Source organism: Stegostoma tigrinum, chromosome 2 (genome assembly GCF_030684315.1).
Source record: "Stegostoma tigrinum isolate sSteTig4 chromosome 2, sSteTig4.hap1, whole genome shotgun sequence".
In the NCBI taxonomy this organism is placed as follows: Eukaryota; Metazoa; Chordata; class Chondrichthyes; order Orectolobiformes; family Stegostomatidae; genus Stegostoma; species Stegostoma tigrinum.
In genome coordinates this window covers 83,790,763-83,813,134 of record NC_081355.1, presented here as the reverse complement: position 1 = coordinate 83,813,134, position 22,372 = coordinate 83,790,763, and the positions used below count along the sequence as shown (strand labels likewise).

The window sequence follows — 22,372 nt, the reverse complement described above, 5'->3', positions numbered from 1 at the left end:
TTCTAAACAGGAAGATAACGGACGAGCTGTCTTCCTTTTGGAAAAAAAAACTGCGGATGCCAGAAATCATAAACAAAAACAGAAATTGCTGGAAAGACTCAGCAGGGCTGGCAGCATCTGGGGAAAGAAAGCAGAGTTAAGGTTTCGGATTCAGCCGCCCTTCTTCAGCCAACCATCCGTTAGGCTGGTTCCTTAAATTATGCATCAGTTATGAAGCAAAGTTAATCTAATTAACGTAAAAGTTTAAAATTAATGAAACAGCTTGAGGTATTTCAAACGCTCAAGTATAAGCGCGTTGTGAAAAATTATACTTTTACAAGTGCAAACAATTTGCAAAAGACTTGCTTGAATGGCTCATAGAATGTGTTGTATTAAGGGTGATCGATAGGTGCCGCTATAATACCCAGTTACTGGTAAAATCTTGACAATTCTGGTAGAACTCGCTTTGTTCAAATGGGAGGAAACGTTTATTTTGTTTTTGTAAATTTATTTCAACAGATTTTAAATAAGCATGTGTCCAATTCGATTCTTTTGCTTTGCATTGCTAGAAAACGCGAGTCATTCTTCGAGCTCGTTTGAGCCTATTTATGAGTCCAATTTATTTTTTGCTGGAGTGTTGCGCCTATTTTAGTTAAACCAACTTCAATCCCTGTTTTCCAAAATAAGACGCATGCATTTCTTATAAGACCATAAGACATAGGAGTGGAGCTATCCCAAACAAAATATTTACCCTCATTTCCCTAAACTCAGTCTCCAATAAAAAGTGATAGAATGGTTGGAATACAAGCAGAAAGTGCTGTAGAGTTAATGTTTTGAAAATGATTGGAATCTAGATTACAAAATGTTGAATTGTGGGAATTAATGTACCGCTGAATAGTACATAGATCTCTAAAGTAGAAGTTTAAAAGTATGAGATGTTCATGTTTGCATTAAACTTGTGGCTACACATAAGATCGCTAATAGTGACATCGTTATTGACAATTATTACATTTTCATATAAACTGTAGCTGTTGAATAATAACGCAACATTGGTACGTTGATGTTTTTAAATGTTGTTTCATTTTCCAGTAAAACATGAAAACAGTGTTAATAAAGGTTTCTACGAAAATTTTGCATCCACGGCGTGTCCTTTTTACGGAATTTTTAGATTAGTCTGAACTTTTTCGTTCTTACCATATAAAATGTAACTGTATGGAAACCAGTTGCAAATTATTAATTTAAGCTATCAAGAAGGAAACTCTCCGGGCTGCTTCGCCACTAAAACCTCATTCACGTTCTCTCCCGAAGCAAGACACCGTCATTAAAACAAAATAATTGTCCTGGTTTCAATCGGTGGCCGGGTACTAAAACAAAAGGACGTTCAAGAGTCTGTGATCGTCAGTTATTTAAAATGTTCTCTGACAAGCAATGTGGTGTATTTAAGTCCTGGCGAGGAGGAGAATAAAAGGCGCTGAAAGCTGGTGTTATTTAGATGCTGTTTATCAACGATTACAATGCCGCCGTGCTTTTCTGTTTGAGTCATTTGTTGTTTTGTGTTTTAAGCATTTTGTTTAAGCATCTATGAAACGAGTTGAGCGAGTTAGGGTGTTACTGAAAGCTGACTGCTCCATCCAATGGAACAGATCCACCCAGTGCGTAATAGCGCATTTAAGGACTTAACCAAGAGTTTGCTGAGCTACAACCACAGTCTGCCGCCGCCTGCAGCACACACAGCTATGTCTATATAGACTCCTGCAGACACACACACATAGTCATGTCCATATAGACTCCTGCAGCACACACACAAACATGTCCACATAGACTTCTGCAGCACAACAGACGCACGCACACACACACACACACACACACACATCGACCGACCGAGCGCCATCATTTCCTCCAGCAACCCCGGGCTATGACTGGAGTATTCGATCGCAAGGTCGCCAACATCCGGACAGAGCTGCAGTCCAATTTCCAGCACAGCATGCACCATCCGTCGCAGGAATCGCCGACTCTCCCCGAGTCCACGGCCACCGACACGGGTTACTACAGCTCGGCCGGCTCTCACCACGGCTACTGCTCACCTTCGGCTTACGGCAAAGTGCTGAACCCCTACCAGTACCAGTACCACGGAGTGAACGCGTCGGCCGCCAATTACTCCGCCAAGTCTTACCACGAATACAGTTACCCCGGGCATTACCACCAATACGGGCCGTACAGCAGGGCTCAGGCAACATGCAGCCAGCCTGGTAAGGAGACATTTCCCACAACTTGCCAGAAAATCCTCGACTGCCTGTTGGGGCAGCCGCAGAAATGCTCTCCCCTTCACCCCACCGCCCCCCCCCCCCACCCCGAGCAAAGAATTTTGAGGTGAAGTTTGCAATCTCAGCGCGGCCAGAATTCATTGAAACAGTTCTGTAATTATTTTTAATCTTCTAAGATGTTTTGTGCAAGAATTAGGAGCAAGTATTTCAAGCGGAGGCCTGTCGGGGAGATGGAAAGGAATGCGGACCATTTACTGTACAGTTGGGAATGAGAGGCACTTTCGCCCGTCCCGCTCCCCCTGCACTGCAGTGAAAGCACAGCCAACCCCCACCCCCTCCATCCCCAACCCCTGTGTTTAAACCTCTCCCTGTCTGCGGGACATTGTCGCCCTCAGCGTCTGGAGCAAACACCGGTGAAAAACATTGGCAAGGAGTGGCCGGCTCTGGCACATTCAGAGAGCCAGGAGGGTTAGGCTCCCACTTGGGGATTCTCGGTCCTTCGCCTCGGCCTGAGCCCAGTGGGTCCCCCTGTACTCTGGGACCTGGGTGAAAAAGGGAGAGGGGGAATTTTCCTCCTGTATTCTGACAGTTCACGTCGATTCTGACGGTGAGCCCGTTTCCGTTCACGTTTTGAAAACTAAAGTGTGGCTTTTTCTCTCTCTCTCTCTCTTCCGCCCACCCCCTCCCCGACAACCATTTTCAGAGAAAGAACTTGTTGAGCCCGAAGTGCGGATGATAAACGGCAAACCGAAAAAGGTTCGGAAACCACGGACCATTTACTCGAGCTTCCAGCTCGCAGCTTTACAAAGACGCTTCCAAAAGACTCAGTACCTGGCGCTGCCAGAGAGAGCCGAACTAGCGGCGTCGCTGGGACTCACCCAGACCCAGGTAAGAGCAACCAGGCCGGCAGCAAGCTGCCCTGAATCGGCCTCCCGAGAGCCGCACTCCGGCAGTGGGGAACCCCGCCGAGTCTCAGGGGGAGACCCCCTTCTCCCACCGCCGCCCCCACCCCACCCCACTCCAACACACATACCCACACACACACACACACACACACACACACACACGCACACACATAGACAGGCACCCACAAACACCAATCCCCCCACGCGCACACCACGCCCCTCACACACACCCAAACACACACGCCACCACATCACACACCCCTACACACATACACACCAACCCGCACCCCCACGCAGACACATCTACAGCCACGCACACACACACCACCCCACACATTCTCACCACACCACTCAGCACCGCTACCGCCCCCACCCCCAAAACACACCGGCCCCTTGGTACATAGGTGCAATTCGAGCGGCCAACACTGGTATCAGTGACAACCCTGGCCTGTGAAATAAATCTGGTCGGATCTCACCAACCGCCGGGGAGATAGATTCACAGGCGATCATCGATCTGGGATTGGCTTCGCTACCCACGCCACCTCAAATTTCTCACTCACTTGGGCGCAAATCTCCCTATGTAGTTACCTGGATGTATATTAATAGCTTTAGTACTTTGTTCTCATCTGCCCCCCCCCCCCCCACCTGCAGCCTAACCCTTCTCTTAAATACACTACCCGTTTCCATTGATGGGATTGACATTCCGTCCTATATTCGCAGCAATGGAAAACTGCTTATGTTCTGTTTTTATTAAACAGCGCTTTATTTTCCAGTAATTGCATGGATAGTGTAAGCCTTGAACGAGTGTAACTTGATTATCATGTTACGCATTTAAGTGTAATATTTACAAAATAAGTTAACTATTGCCGCACACAAGTTAAATTTTTGCAAGGTTTTGAAGCGAAGTGTTTCCCTCTTAAACAAAGAGTATCGCTTTGTGAAACTTTTCAGAGTTTTAGGGGTTTGAATTAACGAGCAAATATTTGGAAGCTGCCACACACTTTTATTTGGGAGTTCTACCATCTATCCTTTCTGCTACTGATTTGTGTTTTGGACTATTATTGTTGAAATATGTTTTTTTAAATATAAAGTTGCCACCATTTTAGCCGGAGCTCACAGAGCTCGTTGGTTTACTTGGACCGAGAACAAATCGCTCTCAGTTCTGTGTGGAATGGCTCGGGAGGTTTTGCGGTGCATTTGCAATAGAAACATCTGTGTAGCCTGAAGTTTGGTAGAGAGAGAGAGCGAGAGAACGAAATGGTGATGGTTGTCACTACACTTGGAATCACCCACAAATTAGTCATTTTGTACAAAAATCCTGAATTGGCAATTCATTTGGTGAATCGATTAATAAAACGGCTGGAGGGTTATGGAAATGGCTATTTATTCAATACGCGATCAGGGTTACAGGCCCATTCCTTTGTTTTGTGTTTATTAGCGCTATCATGCAGTCAATTTCGGAATTAATGATTACCATTCGTTTTTCAGGTTAAAATATGGTTCCAGAACCGAAGGTCAAAGATTAAGAAAATCATAAAGAATGGGGAGATCCCTCCTGAGCACAGCCCCAGTTCCAGTGACCCTATGGCCTGCAATTCTCCTCAGTCCCCTGCCGTTTGGGACACTCACAGTTCCTCAAGGGTTGTCCACACTCATCAAACCCCCAGCCACAACCCACCCACCACAAGCTACCTGGAGAATGCCAGCTCCTGGTATTCCAATCCCACTTCCATCAATTCCCATCTGCAGTCGACAAGCTCATTACATCACCCACTGGCTTTGGGATCCGGGACTATTTATTAATCTGAAATACATTCCAAAGTGGATTGAGTAAGACCAATAAACAGTGAAGATATGCAATGAAATGCACGTTTTGTTCAGTCGGAATCAAGGGAAGCCAAATTATCTGACTCTGTACACTCTGTGCATGTAACTTTCCATATTTCAAAGAGGAAAATGGACTACTTTTCCAACAGACGTCAGGACCGACTTGGACACTGTCAAAGGTGCCTCTCTTTTATCGGCTATGACCGCAAACCTGGCGGGACTTCTCAGTAACATGTATCACTGTACATAGGTGTAGATAGTTGAATTGAACTGTATATTCTGTTTAAATAAACTTATTGACACTTCGGAAAAAATTGGGGATTTTATTTGCGATAAATTGTGCAGTATATATGTTGGGCAACAAAGTGAAAACTGAAATCTGTAATAGTCATACTCCTAAGTGTAAACTTAAGTGTTCAGTGGTCCTTTCTACGGCAGCTCGAGCGATGGAAAAGGGGAGTACTGCGTCGCCGTGCTTGGCTTCATTCCCGATTTTTGTTCGTGAGTTATCTTTTATCTGGGTTCTTTCCACCGCTGTCGTATGATTTGAGTGCAAGAGAAGTCTTCGACCAATGTTATGAAGTTGTAATTATTTGATTTGCCTGAGTACCATTCTTTTTATTTTGATACCTGTGACAGTAATCTCTCACTATGTGTACTACCAAAGTGCTCAGAGTTTGAACAAAAGTGCGGACCATATAAATTGGAACACACTGTCAAGACAGTCAAATGGATGAATTAGACTGCAGGTTTTTGTGTGTGACTTTAGTTCGTAAATTAACAACAGGGAACGAAAACAGTGACTCTGACGCGCGCTGCTTAGATGTAGTTTCAGCTGATATTTTTAAGAGCCTTGATTCATTATTCATTTACTTAACCCAGACTTTAAACAAGTGAAAGTAATTGTCAAATCCAATTTGGATTTAACACGTGCCGGGAACTCCTACAGGTCTGTTGAGCTGTGTAGGGGGAAAAAACATAGAACAAAAGAAGCCCGCAGGTAAGCATGCGTTCCTATTTGAATAAGAAAACGCACTTAGAATTGAAACGGGCCCTCCTTGTATAACTTACACAATTGAGTGCAGCCGTATCTGTTTAAAATTAAGGTTCTTTTTTCTCACGCTGAAAGTATGGTTTACCAAAACAGCGCATCGATTTGGGAAGAGATGCAGATAGAAGGTGGCCAGAGACGTTCTAATCCTTTTCGTGGGAATATTCACTTCGTTTCTAAATCGCTTTCAATGTCACCAAAATTAGATAAATATTTCAACCGAATTCGTTTTAAAGTAGACAGCTTTCAGCATAAAATTCAGCGCAGTTGCTGTTTCCCGTCTTAATGCAATCACAAATACTTCTCCACCTTCATTCCTACCGTGGTTTCATATCGTTCACAGTTGGCAGAAATTAACAACTAGATCTCTGGAACCACTTTCATTGATAAATAGATCTCAGTCCTCCACGATATTGGTTGTATATATGCATGAGGGTTCCTATAATAGGTATAGTCAAATCATGCTGAAATACTATTGAATTGAAAATTCCAGGGTTCTTATTTTTATTAAAATTGAATTTGATTTTTTGTTGAATGTGTTTGCAATCTTAGGGTATGCAGACATCAACTTACATTAACGAAAGGTATGAATCTTGTGACTGATTTTGAGGAATGTTGCGTTTCGACTCAAATGACAATCAACACGCAGATTATTGAATTCTTATAGCAACAACGAGGGCAAGTAGATGTAGTGGAAACATGTAGTGTCGATGGCCGCTGGCTTTCTTTGCTTACCAGACCGGCATGCAGACTACAGCTGTGAGCGGAAGCAGAGTGAAATAGTCAGAAGTACACGTTTCTTGAGCACGAAAAGTGGCGAAAACTTAGACAGGCCGTTGCCGTGGCTCACTGTCTGCAATCATTCTCCACCACTCCGGGCCTTTTGTGATATTTGGCGGATGTCAATGTACATTGTAAATAGCGCAGCCTTAATGGAATGTCAAGTGAGTCGACATGAAATGTAATCCCAGGGATATAGAGTGTAACAGGACACTGACCCATGAAGGGACATGGCAGAATGGATGCTGTTTAACGTGATGTTTGCTTTTATTAGCAAGCTTATTGTTTGAATTGTATAATTAAGAGGTGGAATTAAATAATGAAATGCAAGTAGCAGAAGGCGCAGAGAATTGAAATTTACTCAAAACCTGACTTTGCACTCACGGTATTTATTTTCATTGCAGTCATGGAAAGTTGGCGCAATCGTTCGAATAGTTAGGATCTGACTGAATTTAGCTGCCGACGTGTATTTTCCGATTAAGTTATGGAGGTTTCCGATATCTCAGTGACCACGATGATAAGCAGAGAGTATAAATTCAGTTTATATGAACGCAGCAAAGGGGAATAATGTGCAAAACCGTTCGCCTTGCCCGTGGGTACTAGACGATGGGCTCTTGGCTGCAGAATGTGTTTGGGAGTTGGGTTGCGTTCGTGTTTCTGGTAGCTGAGCTCTCTTCCAGTCTGGCTCGCAGACTTCCCGCAGACTTGCTTTCTCTTTGTGTTGCCCACAATTAGCAGCTTTGAATGGCAGACAGGAGCCGAGAGGGCGGCAGTTGAGATCATAGACAACCGCATTCCTGCGGGTGCAGAGCGGCTCCAGAGCTGTGCGACTCCCGGCCACGGCCCAGCTCAACTAACACACATTCTGCAGAAAAGAAACCCCAAACACAATAAATGCGTCTATTTCCCGCGCACAAAAAGAACACGTACTTGAATACATTTACACACAGGCGCACATGTACATAGGCGCAGTTACAGCGCGGCACACATTCATGCGAACTTACACGCACGCAAACATAGCTAAGCCTTTAATGAAATGCAGACACACACTGGTGCAGACGGATTTATGCCAATTCGCGCACATGGCACCTGTACACGGAAGAGAGAGCGAGATCGGTAGAAGAAAGCATGTCGTTTACAGCTATTCAAGAACTTGAAAGAAACATTTAGCCCGCTTTAAACTGTACAATATACAAAGAAACGTATTATTTACTCCCGTTTCTGTAATTATTTATTTAAATTTTAAATAAGCAAACTGATCAAAAATAACCTTAGCAACTTAGAATTATCATTAGTGTTTGCGTTAATTTTAATTAGAGTGAGGACAATCTGGTATAGTCTCAGTGATTTTTTACTTTTCATAAATGCTGATTTATGGGGAAAAAAAACACGATTTAAAATCCAATTGAAATGCATGTTTAAAATGGCAAAATACCCAGGCAAGCATGCCGCAGAGAAGTGATGCAGAAACAACATCGAAGTCTTTGGTTCGAGGTTATCTACGCTGGTTTTTGTGGCCTTCTGAAATTACTGGGATTTGGGATCGAATTAGCTCATGTTTTGCTGATATAGTGTTGCCGAGGGAAAACGAGTAAAGTACAATTTGTTGACGTTATTCTATCTGTCTAGTAATCGAAGCATTAAAAGCTGTCACATCAGGAGCCAGTTTAATTGTTAAGATGCCTGCCTGACGACCCGCCTGCTTAGTTGTAATTTGATACAGCAGGCAACAGCAGCGTTTCGAGCCTATTGACTGCAAGACTTAAACGCTGAAGAATTACAGCGTTTTGAACATCCTACAGTAGGAAACAGAGTTCGGACTAATTATTTTCGCTGTGCATGATGCAACCGCAATCCGCTTTAAACCAAGTTTTAACATATTCAATGTTTGGAGTGTAGAAGGCGGGATTGGCTTTGTGGGAGGGGGGTGGGTGGGGGAGACGTGCTTTGACATGGCCTATGTGCCTTTTCCAAACGGAATAAAGAGAATAACTGTCTAAAATCTGTTGCATTACTGAAGTATGTGGAGGCCAGCAAATTGCATTCTGATGGCGTAAGCCTAATGCATTAGCCGGGGAGTTTTTTTTCAATCAAGCTTCACTTTAAAACTTTATAATTAATTTGCCTCCGACTTGAATAACGGTTAGCGTGGATATTAGTATCTAGGGCTAATAAAACAGCGGTGTGCGCATTCAGGTTGTTTGTAACAGCTGGTAACAGCAGCAAAGGACTGAAAATGGAGGAGGAATTGATTGACTTTATTCAAACAAGGTGAACCGAACTATCGCACCGTTTAGGGGAAAGGAAAGTTGTTGGTCATGTATTAAGACAACTTCTTTTGACCCGAGCTTTTCTTTCGGTTCCTCAGTTTTTTCCTATTTTATTCTCAATTCGCCCGATTGCCCTCTTGATCCTATGTTTACGTTCATGAATATTTAAGTTCGTGGTGACAAAATAACATCGTGTCCACTGTTGCTTTGTTATGCATTTAAAGACAAGCCTTTACCAGGTAACTGAAGTACATCTGAAAGTGAGACAAAGGGGCCTTCGAGTTCCTGAAGTGCCTTCGGCAAACTCTGAAGCAGTTACAGTAGAAGTTGGCTTTCTCTCTCAGCAGCATTGTGCCTAACCAGTTTTTTAAAAAAATCTCCGATTTTTAATATATCGTCGTATTTGTGAAGAAGTGGGTACTCTTGGGAGGCCCGCGACTGAAGATAAAACTCCGCGCAGATCTCCACCTTCAGAAAAGCTCTGAGTCCAGGTAAACTCGAATGCCCCCGATGCATTAGACATAGGCTAATTGCTGAGAATAGTTGGTACTTATATTTTGACAATCGACGCTCCATTTTTCTGCAAGATACATGAAAGACGCTGCATCCAAATGCCAGTTTTCCTATCCTGAAGCGGGGGGGTGGGTGGGACGGAGGTGGGTGGCGGTGGAAATCAGCGAAATCAGCTTGAGAAATCTGTCGCCATGGGGAGGAATCTGAAACAAGCTACTTCTGCACTGTCGTGCTTTAAATTGTGCATTGTACCAAATTCAGTTCGTATTCTTTCTTTACATGTCCAATGGATCCGGACTGAAATATCTTTATTACAAACGTCACTGTACATTTAGAGATGTGTATACCATCTGAAGTGAACAGTAGCAACACCAGTGACGCATTTTCTTAAAGCCTGCCAAAGTTTAGTTTAAACAAATATAGCTGTCAGAAGACTGGTCATGATTAGGTTATTTACCCTCTTCCTGGCTCTATCCAGCAAAATTAACTTATTTTCTCTTCTGTTACTCTGCTGTTTCTATGCGCCCTTTGACTCACAGGTGTTTCTTTCTGCTTTTTTGTTGCGATTTCACCCGCTGAGAAGCTTCAGAGTTAACATTGTGAGTTTTCCACTCAGCAGCCATCTGCTCTGCACAAATAATGGCGAAATTAGTCTAACTGGACAGTTGCAGAGATGTAATAACTCGCTGTAATTATCCCCCAGTCTGGATTAAGATGTTATTATTATAATCTGGACATTTACAATTGCCATAATTTACAAAGATGCGCTGGTTCTTGATTACAGCAGTTTTATCAACCTAGCCGTCACCAAACACTGACAGTAATAACAGCTAATTTTGCTGGCAGTATAAGAGGTGGCGGGGTGTGCAAACAATTTCACACCTGGATATGCTCACCCAACCGGAGGAGCTCACGCTTCTGCCCGGTTATACAATAAAACGGTTTCACCAGTCACTGTTGGTAGTGTTTTCTATTAGACGGGCGTGTACTTGGAAAGCTCATGCCAGGTATGTTTGAAACTCGCTTTGTGTATAGATACAGGTATATATTTACATATTATGAACAATGTTTTCTGGACGTAGACGTTTTAAGACCCGTCTCCTATTGGATAGTGAGAGTTTCTACATAACTACAAGGGAATTTGTCGATCAAAGTTGGGAAAGGACGGTTTGCTGGACGATTTTTGATCACATTTTTCCTTCGATCAGAATGGCACTGCTCACTTTGATGGGCGGGGTGGTGTAGGATGATTTTGAAAAAGAAAGCTCAGTACATTTAGTTTCTGTAATGCCTAACCCGATATGTTCTGTTTTTGCGTGCTGTGCTTTAACGAACATATTGCAGGCAACCTCAACAAGAGAATTGTAGTGCGGATCAGTCGTCTGTCTGACTATCTATCAGTCGTGTCTTTCTGTCCACCTTGTGTGACAGATATATTTATATATCAAATATGTTTAAGAACAAGACACAAAGTATTGATAACTCAATACTGAGATATTCGGACAACACGACACAGTAACTCGTGCGGTAATTCCTATGCTTCTTGAGAGCGTTCACTACAATTCGGGCTAGTCATTTTGTAAATCATGATATTATAAAGAAAACTCTACTTAAGTGATACATTATGTGTTGTGAAATTATGCATTGGATGCTGTTACCATATATAGTGCTGTAAATTATGACCAAGATGATAGCAGTTCCAACGCGAATTCTCCTTAAGCTTTTCCAGATGTTGTCAACATTTGATGCTGTTAAGTTTCCGTTCATAGTGACAGGCCAGCCACAATTCATGGTAAAATAAAATGTTTATGATTATAACAACATTATATTTTCAAGAGCCAGAGTTGCTAAAGGTTAAACCAAAGGTTGCAGTTGAACTTACGGGGTCCAGGTCTGGACTTAGCTTGTAGGCCAAGCTGACTCAAGCTGCATTCGGTATATTCGCTAACAGTGGTCGTTGTAAGTTATTTTCATGAAAATGCGTGCATGCGTGTGTGAAAATGTTGACTGTTTACCTACAAAGGCTATAAACTATTATCTCAGCATCTAGACGACGTTAGGCGCAGTTGCACATTGTACCGTCAGCTTTTCCCATATCAGTGGAAGGTCAGGCGGAAGAGCAGTCCCGAAAGAAATATTGACAACACATATCTGGAAACTGGATGCATTTGTTCTACAGGAGAGCACAAGATGGAGGTGGGGATGTAAGCACACGAGGAGTAGGCTCATTCCATAAATCCTTCAAACATCAGAAAAAAACAGGCAGCTTCCCCCGCCCCCAAATCCGGCAGCCAGCATCAGGCTCACTCTCAGCAGGAGGGCCGGAGCAATTATCACGGAGGATAAAGCGGTTCTCTATTTTGTGATGAAAATGTTGCTACTTGAATTCACACTTTGTCCCAGAGTTGCCACTAACAATGGACACGCCGATTCACAGCGCCTGTGTGTATTTTTACTGTAACTTTCGTGGAGTAATTCAGCGCTAGAAATACAGCTCTGAAACACGACGTGCACGAAATCTTCAAATTAGATATGCATTAGGAAGGAGAGCTCGCCCCCACCCCATATTGCACACTGAACACAAGATTAAGAATTTTTCTACCTGTCGTATTTTAATTGCCGCGCGAGTGCGTTCGCCATGGAGGTCATGAGCTGGAAAGGAATAGACAAAAGATGCATATTATTTTCATCGTTGAGCTGGAGGAACTGAAACATCAGCCATGAACAGACATGTCCCACATGGTTTATCGCAAAACATACATATGCCACGCTGAAAGTGGCACATGCCGCTAACATGGGTTTGAAAGGCAGGGACATGATCTTGCAACATGTTATATTAGCAAGTAAATTCATGTTGTGCTTAACACACGTCATTTAAAATCCCACTTCTCAATACAATATCGTTTGCTTTACCTACATGTTACTCCACATCTTACCAGCCACTTGAAAGCTGTTGTGATTTTACAAGGGGAAAGGACAAAGGCATTGTGATCTACTATTGTATTCACGAATAATGGATTTTATCGACTGTGGTGGAGAACATTGTAAACAGCAATTTTCAGTACGTGCATTTGTTTTACCACTAGTTAGACATGCTAACGGTCTTATTTTGCGACAACAGTTTCTACACTAACATTATAAGGAAGGATCTCCAAGAATACCAAGAAAATTTAGAATAAATTATGATCCACGCTACATTTCTGCTCACAAGGATGATGGATTCATTGTCACAGAGATATAACACGGAAACAGACCTTTCGGTCCAACTCGTTCGCGCCAACCAGACATCCTAATCTGCATTAGTCCCGTTCGCTAATATTTGGCTCTTATCCCTCTAAATCCTTTCTATTCATATAGCCATCCAGATGCCTTTTAAATGTTGTAATTGTACCCGCCTCCACCACTTCCTCTGGCAGTTCGTTCCATACACGTACCACCCTCTTTGCTTCCCACTTACTGTTGCCTCACAGAATGACAGAAGTGTTACGGCGCAGAAGGGGGCCATTCAGCCTATCTTGCCAGCACTAGCTCTTCAAACAGGTAGCATTAAGTAGTGCCTATGTTCTCATACGCTTGCAGACCGAAAGGGAGTAAAGGCCATCAATCACTTAAAGAGAATCGGTAGAGTGCTGAGGCCACCTAAAAAGGCAACTTGCGAAATGCATTGTTTAAATAGTATCTGAAATGTAAATATTTAATCAGAGTTACTGACATAGATCGGTGGCATTCTATCTCCTGGCAAAAAAAAAGCCGTTGCAATGACAAATGAACATTATTCGTAAGAAAATAGGTGGACGTTTTATTCAGGACAGCAGCGTGAAATCTTTCAAAGGATGCAAGAGTGAGACACAGATCAAGCAGTAATCGCTGCTCTAAGTCACTCTTATAATATTGAATGATTTCACATTGCTTGCTGTGCAAACACGCAGGTGGAATTATTTTCCTTAATATGTGTTAAGATATAAAATAGCCTTGTTTGTTAAGTCCAAGAATTTCAAACTGGACTCAGTATAGCAAACATTGATATTTAGATGTATTATAAACAGAGCATGGTTGAAGTTGTTTTAACACAAAGTGTACATAAATCGGTTCGACAGTTTATCGTAACTCTGCATTCATCATGGTTACGCTGATAAATTCTTAATCAAATCGATTAGTCGATTTCTGTCTGATGTATTCCACATATTTCAAGTTGTTCTTCAGCAATTCAAGTTTGCAATGAAACATGCATTAAAATTATTCAAAACCTTCATGGATGTAGCGCTTTATTTAAATTATACAAGGATCATACATTTTTGCAATTTTCCCTGAGAATTACATGCACACCGCTGCGCTGAAGTCACTGTTTGAAGTTCATCTTTTTTCTTTGCAGATGTGGATTTCGATTTGCTAAGCTTGGCACTTTGGATAGAATTTAAGAAGCCCCTTTAATTAGTTTATGAATAACTCAAAGTCCTATTCTTTCTCTTTTGTTTTACTCTTCTTCCTGAATTTAAATAAAGATAGCTGCTTAGTATTAAAAGTGGAAGAAAATTACATGTAATTACCTTTGACTGTAAAAACGCTGTAATCATCGGGCTACAATAAAAATTACCCTAATTATAGTCGCTTTTATGATGGTCTAAGCCTTTCTCGTGAATAATACCGTAAATTGTACCAAATATCAGCTTTAAATTGGAAGGGGCTGCAGCTGGAGGTTTTTGTTTAGTATTGATCGTGTTGGATTTAACATTAGATTTTCACAGTTCGAGAAAAGCAGTCAATATTGCTAGTGTAGTGGCGAATCCATTAAATGAGATCAGAACTGTGGCTGATAATAGAGCTCTGTAATTTACTTCCTTGGTTGTTCACTAAAACCAAAAAAAATGTTGGTAAGTAATGATGGTTTTTGTACATACTGCTATTCATTGTCATTTTGAAATGGTGTGTCTATCCTTTTCTTCGGTCAATTGTGATCAATGGACTAACGTTAGTAGCTCTCAATTAGATGTGTACTGGTTCATAGTAATAACTGTGCATTACATATCGCAATTTTCAATGCTAAATTGTTTCTAGTTTATTCTATGTTATCAATTGCGATTCATATTTTGAAACAATGAAATTACAGATTTGATTGTGTGAATTCATAACGTTAGCTAGAAGCATGAGTTTACTCATCGTAAGATATTGTTGTAAAATATTTTACGATTATTCCAGTGGTCCTGTTTTAGACTGGATTGTTTGTCAGTAAGACCATTGCAAGTCAATATCAAGTGCATCTTTGAGATTGCTTTTCTGGGCTTTAGATAAATTGGCAAATTAACACTTTCGGTATCACCTTAGCACAGGAGAGACGGAATCTGACATTCCCACCACTCTCACAAAAAGCCTTTCCAAAAAAAACACTCTCTTTACGGACCGGACCAATGGTTAGCAACTTGTATATCGTTGAAGTGAAATTCTTTGAACGTGGTTTGAAACAAGTGTAACTACAAGACACATAGGTTTGTGATTTTATGATTTAATACTCAGTATGAAAGAGACATAAAACATATAAACTATGTACAACTGAAAATTAAACAATATATACATACAAGTTGTAATCTTATAAGCTTCCAGTGCGTCTCAGCATCACGAAAACATGCTGCTTTAAAATCAGCATCAAACCTTTTGCATTCGTATTTGCGGTCATTCGGTATCATGGAATCTATGAAGGCAGTGGCGGATCTTTTGTAATGTCTACAGTCACTGACTATTTCTCCTTTTCCGCCCACTACCAGTTTGTTTTAACATAGCACTTAGCAACTGAAAATAGTTGCTAGATCTCCCATCCAAAATGGTCGCGGGGCACCTGGGCATTGCCTAACGATGGGCTCCCTTTAACCCCATTGTGTTCTGTCCATTGTGAGTCACTGGCCTCGGACTGTCACATCATTTGCCTTTGTACCGTCTCCTGGTGGGTCGTGGAGTACCAGGGGGAGTATCCAGCCATATAATTGTTCGGGGCCATGTTAACGCCTTTGGCCGAAGCTGAGATGTCCCAAACTGGTGGCATAGCTGGAGAACGAGGAGAGAGAGCAGCCGACCCTGGCACAGAATCATTCTCAAGTGGATTCCCGCCCTGTTTCATCAGTTTCTTAAACTTTGAGCGTTTGTTCTGGAACCAGATCTTCACCTACAAAAACAGTTTTTAAAAAGTTATGGACTTTAAACGGTGTTCAATATCGTTGACTTGAGTTCACTGAAATTATCATCGTCACTGACATTGAAAATATTGCAATGAGGTGGATTATAATCAGAAATGGGATTATCAGAAATACTGTAAAAGCCTGAACGTAGTATTCTGGAGAATAATTTTGCATGCATTGTTCAGTTGTTTTCATTTCAATATGGCCGAAACATACTAAAAACCACTTCCATGGCATAAACAAATGTTTTCTACTTTTTACTGATGAGGACATTTTATCCTGATCTGACAAGTCATGATGCAGCAATCAAGGGTTTAAACATTGCGTTTGTTTTCTCCACAGACTGGTTGATGTATAAGAATACATAAAGATAATACAATCATGACAATAATTTCTGACATGTGAAGTTTTCACAATGTATGGAGCCATTTTCATACCTTGCCTCTAATTTCCGTTAAGGATAGAAAAAAATTCTGATACTTAGATATTACATATCATACACTTTACTAAATATTTAACTATTCACTTGCTTGAATATATTACAAAAATAAACTGAAGTTTTGGTGCACGCTTTCGGATTGATTAGGAAAACGAGAATATTCAAAAACCCTGAAATTTAATTGACGATCAAATTAAAGTTTAGAAAGGCCCAGTTTCTGAATTTCGAACTTGAAAACCTCCTGAATCAGATATGAGAAAAATCAGCCAAACAATAATGAATGCATTTAAAGTGCAATATAGTGTTGTAGAATTTTCCTGTAGACTTAATAACTTTCAACAAAGTGTTAATTATCCTGATAATTCGACGTAAAAGTCAACAATGGTTTATATATAAAATACTTACAACGTTGTGATGGTTTTTAAAACGAGTATATGGCTACTGCTCAATCATATTTGTGCGTTTCCTATTCTATAAACATGATTGCTTTATAGAAGTATGTCTTGTTCATTTTATTGATCACGTGGAGTTCTTCATTTCCCTCATATACAATCCAAATTAAAGTATCAAATCATGAATTATTTTCTGGTCTCATCTTTTCCCACGCCACCCCAACCTCCAATCCGCCACCCACGCCCAAAAAGGCGGTGGTGAGGTCGTAGCAGGATTTCACAAGTCGTTCAAAACAGACATTGGTAATCAAAGGCTTTGCTTGAATTTGAATTATAAACTCTACGCACGAATAAAGAATGGCTCTAATAATCTATTAAATCAAACCGATGTAACAACGTTGTTTTCATACGTGCTACTCTTTGGGAAGCTCATGGTAAAGCAAGGTAAATATATTGAAGGAAAGAAAATGACAGCCACACTTAACGACAATAAACCAGGCGCGGGGTGCAATCACCATTGCTGAATTTCCGCACCGTTATGTAAAGTACGATCTGAAAAATTTCAGAGAGACCGACATCCTGAAACAAGAGAAAGCCTAGGCACCCCTGGAATTTTGAAATTAAATTGGTCAATTTATCTTATGACAATACTTCATTGCTCTTGGCACTCAATAGATAATCCTGGTGTGTTACTTTGTCTAGATTTCGAAAATATTCGTCGATCCATCGTCACAGATCCTTTTAGATGAGAACTGCTTTTGAAGCATGTTTGAATTGTGTGAAACAAGAATATTTTAATTGGTTCTCATCGAAAAGTAATCTTGTAACTGATATGGACGAATCATTGTTCATAGCTGCTATAGAGAGGGCGAAAGACTGGCCCAGAGTCAGTTAAATTCTTAACCAACGGACAGTTCTATTCAGTTTCAGACCTCCCATTGTTCTGTAGCACATCAGTGCTGGGATTTACAAAAAGCGCCGGCAGAGGCCGAAAATGAATAAAGGAAGCCTATTATAACAGCCGGCAAATCTTGACGCATATTGCTTATTCGTAGCAGTTTATCCAATGCTGTTTATCCAGTGCTTAAACGCATTTTACATATCTGATCGCCAAGCTTTGCTAAATTCATGTCTTCCGATCATTACCAGGCAAATTGAAAATTACGCACCAGAGCGCATGATCCCAAAATGCTCGATGAGCGTCGAAGCTGAAAGAACTGCGGATGCTGCAAATCAGAAACAAAAGCAGAAGTTGCCGGAAAAGCTCCTGAGGAAGGGTCACTGGATCCGAAATGTTAACTCCGATTTTTCTTCACAGATGCTGCCAGACCTGCTGAGCTTTTCCAGTAACTTGTGTTTTTGTTCAATGAGTGTGCTTGAAGTATTTGCGGATGTGGGGCATTTTTTAAAAGTACACTCGTATTTCAACGTGAATAGCTCTGAACGAAGTTCCGGAATGGAATACAATAGACCTGTTCCAAAACGTATGGTGCTTTTGTTTTTTAAAAAAAACATAAGTATTTTGTTCATAGCCCAAATTAGGAGAATCGTCGAACTTCGTAACAAGATTATTGTTTGCATTGCCGAAACAGATTCTGGATAACTTGAGACTTATAAACTTAAGAAAATAAATATTTTAACGTGGTATAAGCTGCTATTCAATTGCAAACAGATTGTACATGTGGCCAACTTGTGCTGAACAGATTTATTTTATTGTGGTTTTACACAGGCAAAAGATCCAAGTTTCTAACAATTCTCCGTTTTAAATATAGGGTTAAAGTTGTCCTGAGGCAAAGACCTATTAATTCTGTAACTGTACGTCAAATGGTAGTTATCTGTAAGGATTGGGTTTGAAACTATGTTAACTCTAATTATCCTCTCACAAAACGCACCATGTTAAAAAATAAAAACAAACTATGCATTCTCATTTGATTCAGTCTCATATTCATCACAGAATTAAGGCCACGTGGTACTCTTTAAGCTGCATTTACAGCTGTGTTCTTGAGAGCCTCGGTTTTGATATAAACTACAGCGCCAAATGAAGAAATTTGTCTAAAATTGAAAGGAAGAAATTCATTGTAAGTTGAAGAATGAGATCGGACAGAGCGTTTTATATTTCTGCACCATATTTACCCAGCCTTTTCATGCATCATAACTGATATCTAGAGCTTCGGAGAAGTTCAATGTCGTCGTTACGCGCAATTTGACTTAAAGAGTCACTAAATTTAATTTGAAAAGCCAACAGGTCACAAGAAGACCAAATGCCAAAAGCCGATGCTCTTCAAGCTATCTGGTAAACCACTCTTCACTGGACACTGTACCTGTGTCTGTGTGAGCCCCAGCGAAGCGGCCAGCTCAGCTCTCTCTGGTAAAGCCAAGTATTGAGTCTGCTGGAAACGATGATTTAATGCCTGCAGCTGTAGACTTGAATAAATAGTGCGAGGCTTGCGGATCTTTTTCCCTTTCCCATTAAAGCGGATCTCCCCATTTTCAATCACTGTTGTCTTTTGTTGTTCTGGAAAACAAACATATGGTTACACCATGTCGACGTTTCCTTTTTTACGGCCCACTCCACAGCACTATTCTAAATCTATTTAACTGCTCATTCCTCTGAAAGTTTCTTTTTATATCTCTCTCGGAGATATTAAAGAGATCCTCAGTATTACCAACTCCTAAATAATCTAGCCTGGTGAAAATAATCAGGAGTGTTCTATTATCTCTCACCCCTTGGCAAGTTACAACGAGAAACATGCTGAGCACAACTTGCAACTCTGAAATAAGCATTTTAACAGTACGATGTATTAGTTAACGAAACGTCAGTTGCTCGCAAATGTATGTACATGGCATCACGTAATTGCCAGAGTCAACAGGGGTACAGTTTATGGGGACAAGAAGCTTTGTTTCATCAAATGCACAGTCAAGAATCGAAGTTCCGATTGCATCCTGACATAATGTCTGCTCTCATTAACTCGCTGATTAATTTTACTTCTTTTTCAAAAAATGTTACCAGATTTGTTCTAAGCGTGGTGACAGATAACCTTATTGACATATCCCAGGCAAAAGAAACAAAAAGGCAGAAGACTCAGCGAGTTTACATTATTAATAAGAACTTTCTAAAGAACGAATAGAATTACATTCAGAAGCGAAGCGGAAATCAGTTATCGAACAGAAAAGAACGGGAGCAAGAGAAAAAAGAAATGACACAAAACATTTGAAGTGTATTTCTCACACGGCTTAAGTAGTCTGCCGTTGGAACTGTTCGAGAATATCGCTGCTGATTGAATCAGGAAGGTACACGGAAAGGCCGATTGTGAATTACTCTGGGTCAAATCGAAGACTCACCTGTCTCGTCTAAGCGTGTCTGGCTGCCAGTGCTGTTGCTGTGGTAGGACGGCAGGTAGGGACTATGATGAGAGTGACTCATGTAGGGATAAGGTAAAGATCTGTTGTAAGTGTTGGCGGCCGGATACGAGCTGTCGTGCTGGTGTGAGTGTCCTCCTGAGTGCAGGCAATGCACTGGGTAGTGACCGTGAGACATGGCCGGAGAGCTCTGCTGGGATTGCTGGCCAAACTCCATGAAAGCAGATTTAGAGTCCGGGGCTTCCAAACCGTCAGCTATCGTAGTCATGGTCATTATAAAACTTCAACTGGGGGGAACAAAACTCTTAAAGGCGAAATGCTTTTCTTTTTCATGAGGAGGGTAAATCTTCCGAGCAAGCAGAAAGCGCGGGCGTGTTTAAATCCTTTTTGTAAGTAAAAGGTTATTTTGTGCGTCCAAGTTGAATGGAACAAGGATGGAGTTGAGGCAGTCTTTTAGTGGATTCTGCTAAAGTTAAGGCTCTGCTTTCAGACTTGATGCAGATGCTGCAATGTGCCACAAGTCGAATGGTTTGTCTCCAAAGGGCAGCAGCTCCTGATTGGTCATCTCTTTGCTTCGTCATCCTGCTGCTATTTGGACCGGATTGAGTGGATCCAGTGAGCAGTGGGTTAACCCGGTTTACTTCAAACCCAGGCCAAACAGCCCTTTGCAACAACGCTCATAATTGCTCTCCTTTTTCTTCACAAAGACCCGAAGGAATGATAACTCTCAAAAGGCACTGTTATTTCGATAGCACAGGACTGTAGAATAGATTGAAATCCCGGTGCCATAACACTGATTTTTAAACAGTTCATTTCTTAATAAAACCCAATGGCAATAGGAACTTACAAATAACAATATAAGTAGTCAGCTGCACAAATTTAGCTTGCGCATGCGGAATATTAAAAGGAGCTGATCGATGAAAATGTTAATTTCATCAGCGGGAAGATGAAGACAGTTAACTCGTCATAAAAGAGAATAGAGACCAAGGATTCTGTTCCAGGTCTTCCTTCCAATAAGGAATCCCCCAGAGCTGTCAGTTAACTCATTCTGTTCTATTGGAATCACAAAGTGTTCTACCGCTTGAAAGATAGACAAATTATGAATGTGGTTGGCGATTTGGCAAATTTGAGTTAATGCATAAAGTGATGATTTAAAATATATGCATGCGCCTTACTTAATGGGTTAGATTTAAATTATGAATGACTTCATTGTGTTATCAATATAATTAAATACGTAACCATGTGTTATATTTATTTTTGGATGATGTATGTAGAGATAATTATGGTCCTACTTAGAAATACATAAAACTTATCGTGATTATTTTCAAATTGCTGCAATGAATTTCCCCACAATTGTCTTGTAATGATTATGACCGCATTTGGAATAAAATAGTGGATATAGCATAAATTATCCTCTAATTATACGCTACTGTCGCATCAATTATCCTCTTATCAAAGTGGTTGTCTAACTGCAGCGTTTAGTTTCAATGCTTATCTCACTATAAAAAGAACTTTATAACTATTATTTACACGGTCCTTTAAATCTCATCTCACGGACGGTACTATCCTTTTCGCCCCACCATCAGCCGAGAGCGGAGATTCTGGGAAGATGTCCTTATGGATGAAATAACTGAAGTCTGTATTGCAACAGTAAATGTTAAAATAACTACATTAGGTGACACAAAAATCAGATGGGATTCTGTAGCAGTATCATGCATCCATCTGACAGAAAAGGTAAGGCCTATTTATATGTTACTTGAGAGGAAAAAACAAACCTCTCAAAGCTGTCTTGATGTTACAATATTTCGCTTAACTAGGAGGACAGTTAAGTGAAACATTAATTCACTGGTAAACGGAAGTGACCCTTAGCTGTTTAAACAATGTCTCAATAGTGTGAGGCTCTGGCCGTGAATATAGCACTGTAAATGTGAAACATTATTTTATTGCATGCATTCGGCTTGTCGAAAGGTCAGAATACAGATTTGGGTTTTTTTTTGGAATAATTTAATCAGCGCTTGTTTTTAACACGAGTTTTTTTGGGATCCTTTAAGGTTTCTATTATGTGCTTTGGGTATTTTGTTTAGCGCTTTTGTAGCAGCACCGTTGTCGGTGAATAGATTTGCTGTCTCCTGCTTTTTATTTCTGCTTTTTCAATAGGACATTATAAGGAAATCCGATCAGACCAACAGACAGCTCAGATTTCCAATTCCAATGATTGAAAGATTGTATTTTTTCAATAGATAAGGGATCCTTTTTTAACTCAGTAGATTACTTGTTAATTTTAGATCAGTTTCGCAAAGAGACCGAAACATTGATGTATCCAGTCGGTCGGTCACAGGCAAACATTCTGCGAGGATATATTAGTAGGATAGCCACTGATATAGTCCGGGAAACGCGTGGTCGGGGAGGAACAAAGAGAAGGTGC

The 22,372-nt window shown here is 40.9% G+C and overlaps 2 protein-coding genes and 1 long non-coding RNA gene across 4 annotated transcripts; 1 reads left to right on the top strand and 2 right to left on the bottom strand.

The window, feature by feature from the left end:
- The first annotated feature begins 1,831 nt into the window (after positions 1 to 1,831).
- dlx5a (distal-less homeobox 5a) lies at positions 1,832 to 18,502 on the top strand. 2 transcript variants are annotated; one of them, XR_009447280.1, is made up of 4 exons: positions 1,832 to 2,228; positions 2,947 to 3,131; positions 4,637 to 5,975; positions 17,737 to 18,502. XR_009447280.1 is itself a non-coding variant. In XM_048555611.2 (3 exons), the coding sequence occupies exons 1-3, from the start codon at positions 1,895 to 1,897 to the stop codon at positions 4,949 to 4,951; spliced, it is 834 nt and encodes a 277-aa protein (XP_048411568.1). In that variant the 5' UTR covers positions 1,832 to 1,894; the 3' UTR covers positions 4,952 to 7,086. The 2 variants fall into 2 exon arrangements, 1 of the variants encoding a protein (XP_048411568.1); XM_048555611.2 differs by lacking the exon at positions 17,737 to 18,502 and having other exon boundaries at positions 4,637 to 7,086.
- On the bottom strand, positions 7,066 to 12,922 carry LOC125463875 (uncharacterized). The gene is made up of 3 exons (XR_007249924.1): positions 12,844 to 12,922; positions 12,192 to 12,241; positions 7,066 to 7,671 (listed from the first exon to the last, which is right to left on the bottom strand). It is a non-coding gene; the product is annotated as an uncharacterized LOC125463875 (long non-coding RNA).
- dlx6a (distal-less homeobox 6a) lies at positions 15,074 to 21,048 on the bottom strand. The gene is made up of 3 exons (XM_048555624.2): positions 19,930 to 21,048; positions 18,909 to 19,102; positions 15,074 to 15,743 (listed from the first exon to the last, which is right to left on the bottom strand). The coding sequence occupies exons 1-3, from the start codon at positions 20,219 to 20,221 to the stop codon at positions 15,495 to 15,497; spliced, it is 735 nt and encodes a 244-aa protein (XP_048411581.1). The 5' UTR covers positions 20,222 to 21,048; the 3' UTR covers positions 15,074 to 15,494.
- Positions 21,049 to 22,372: the final 1,324 nt, after the last annotated feature.

Excerpts from the sequence above, each read along its gene's own strand:
- dlx5a (XM_048555611.2), top strand. The coding sequence starts at position 1,895 with ATGACTGGAGTATTCGATCGCAAGGTCGCCAACATCCGGACAGAGCTG. Across the intron at positions 2,229-2,946 it reads GGCAACATGCAGCCAGCCTG|AGAAAGAACTTGTTGAGCCC; the intron begins GTAAGGAGACAT and ends AACCATTTTCAG. Across the intron at positions 3,132-4,636 it reads TGGGACTCACCCAGACCCAG|GTTAAAATATGGTTCCAGAA; the intron begins GTAAGAGCAACC and ends TTCGTTTTTCAG.
- dlx6a (XM_048555624.2), bottom strand. The coding sequence starts at position 20,221 with ATGACCATGACTACGATAGCTGACGGTTTGGAAGCCCCGGACTCTAAA. Across the intron at positions 19,103-19,929 it reads GACACGCTTAGACGAGACAG|AACAACAAAAGACAACAGTG; the intron begins GTGAGTCTTCGA and ends TTTGTTTTCCAG. Across the intron at positions 15,744-18,908 it reads TGGGGCTCACACAGACACAG|GTGAAGATCTGGTTCCAGAA; the intron begins GTACAGTGTCCA and ends CTGTTTTTGTAG.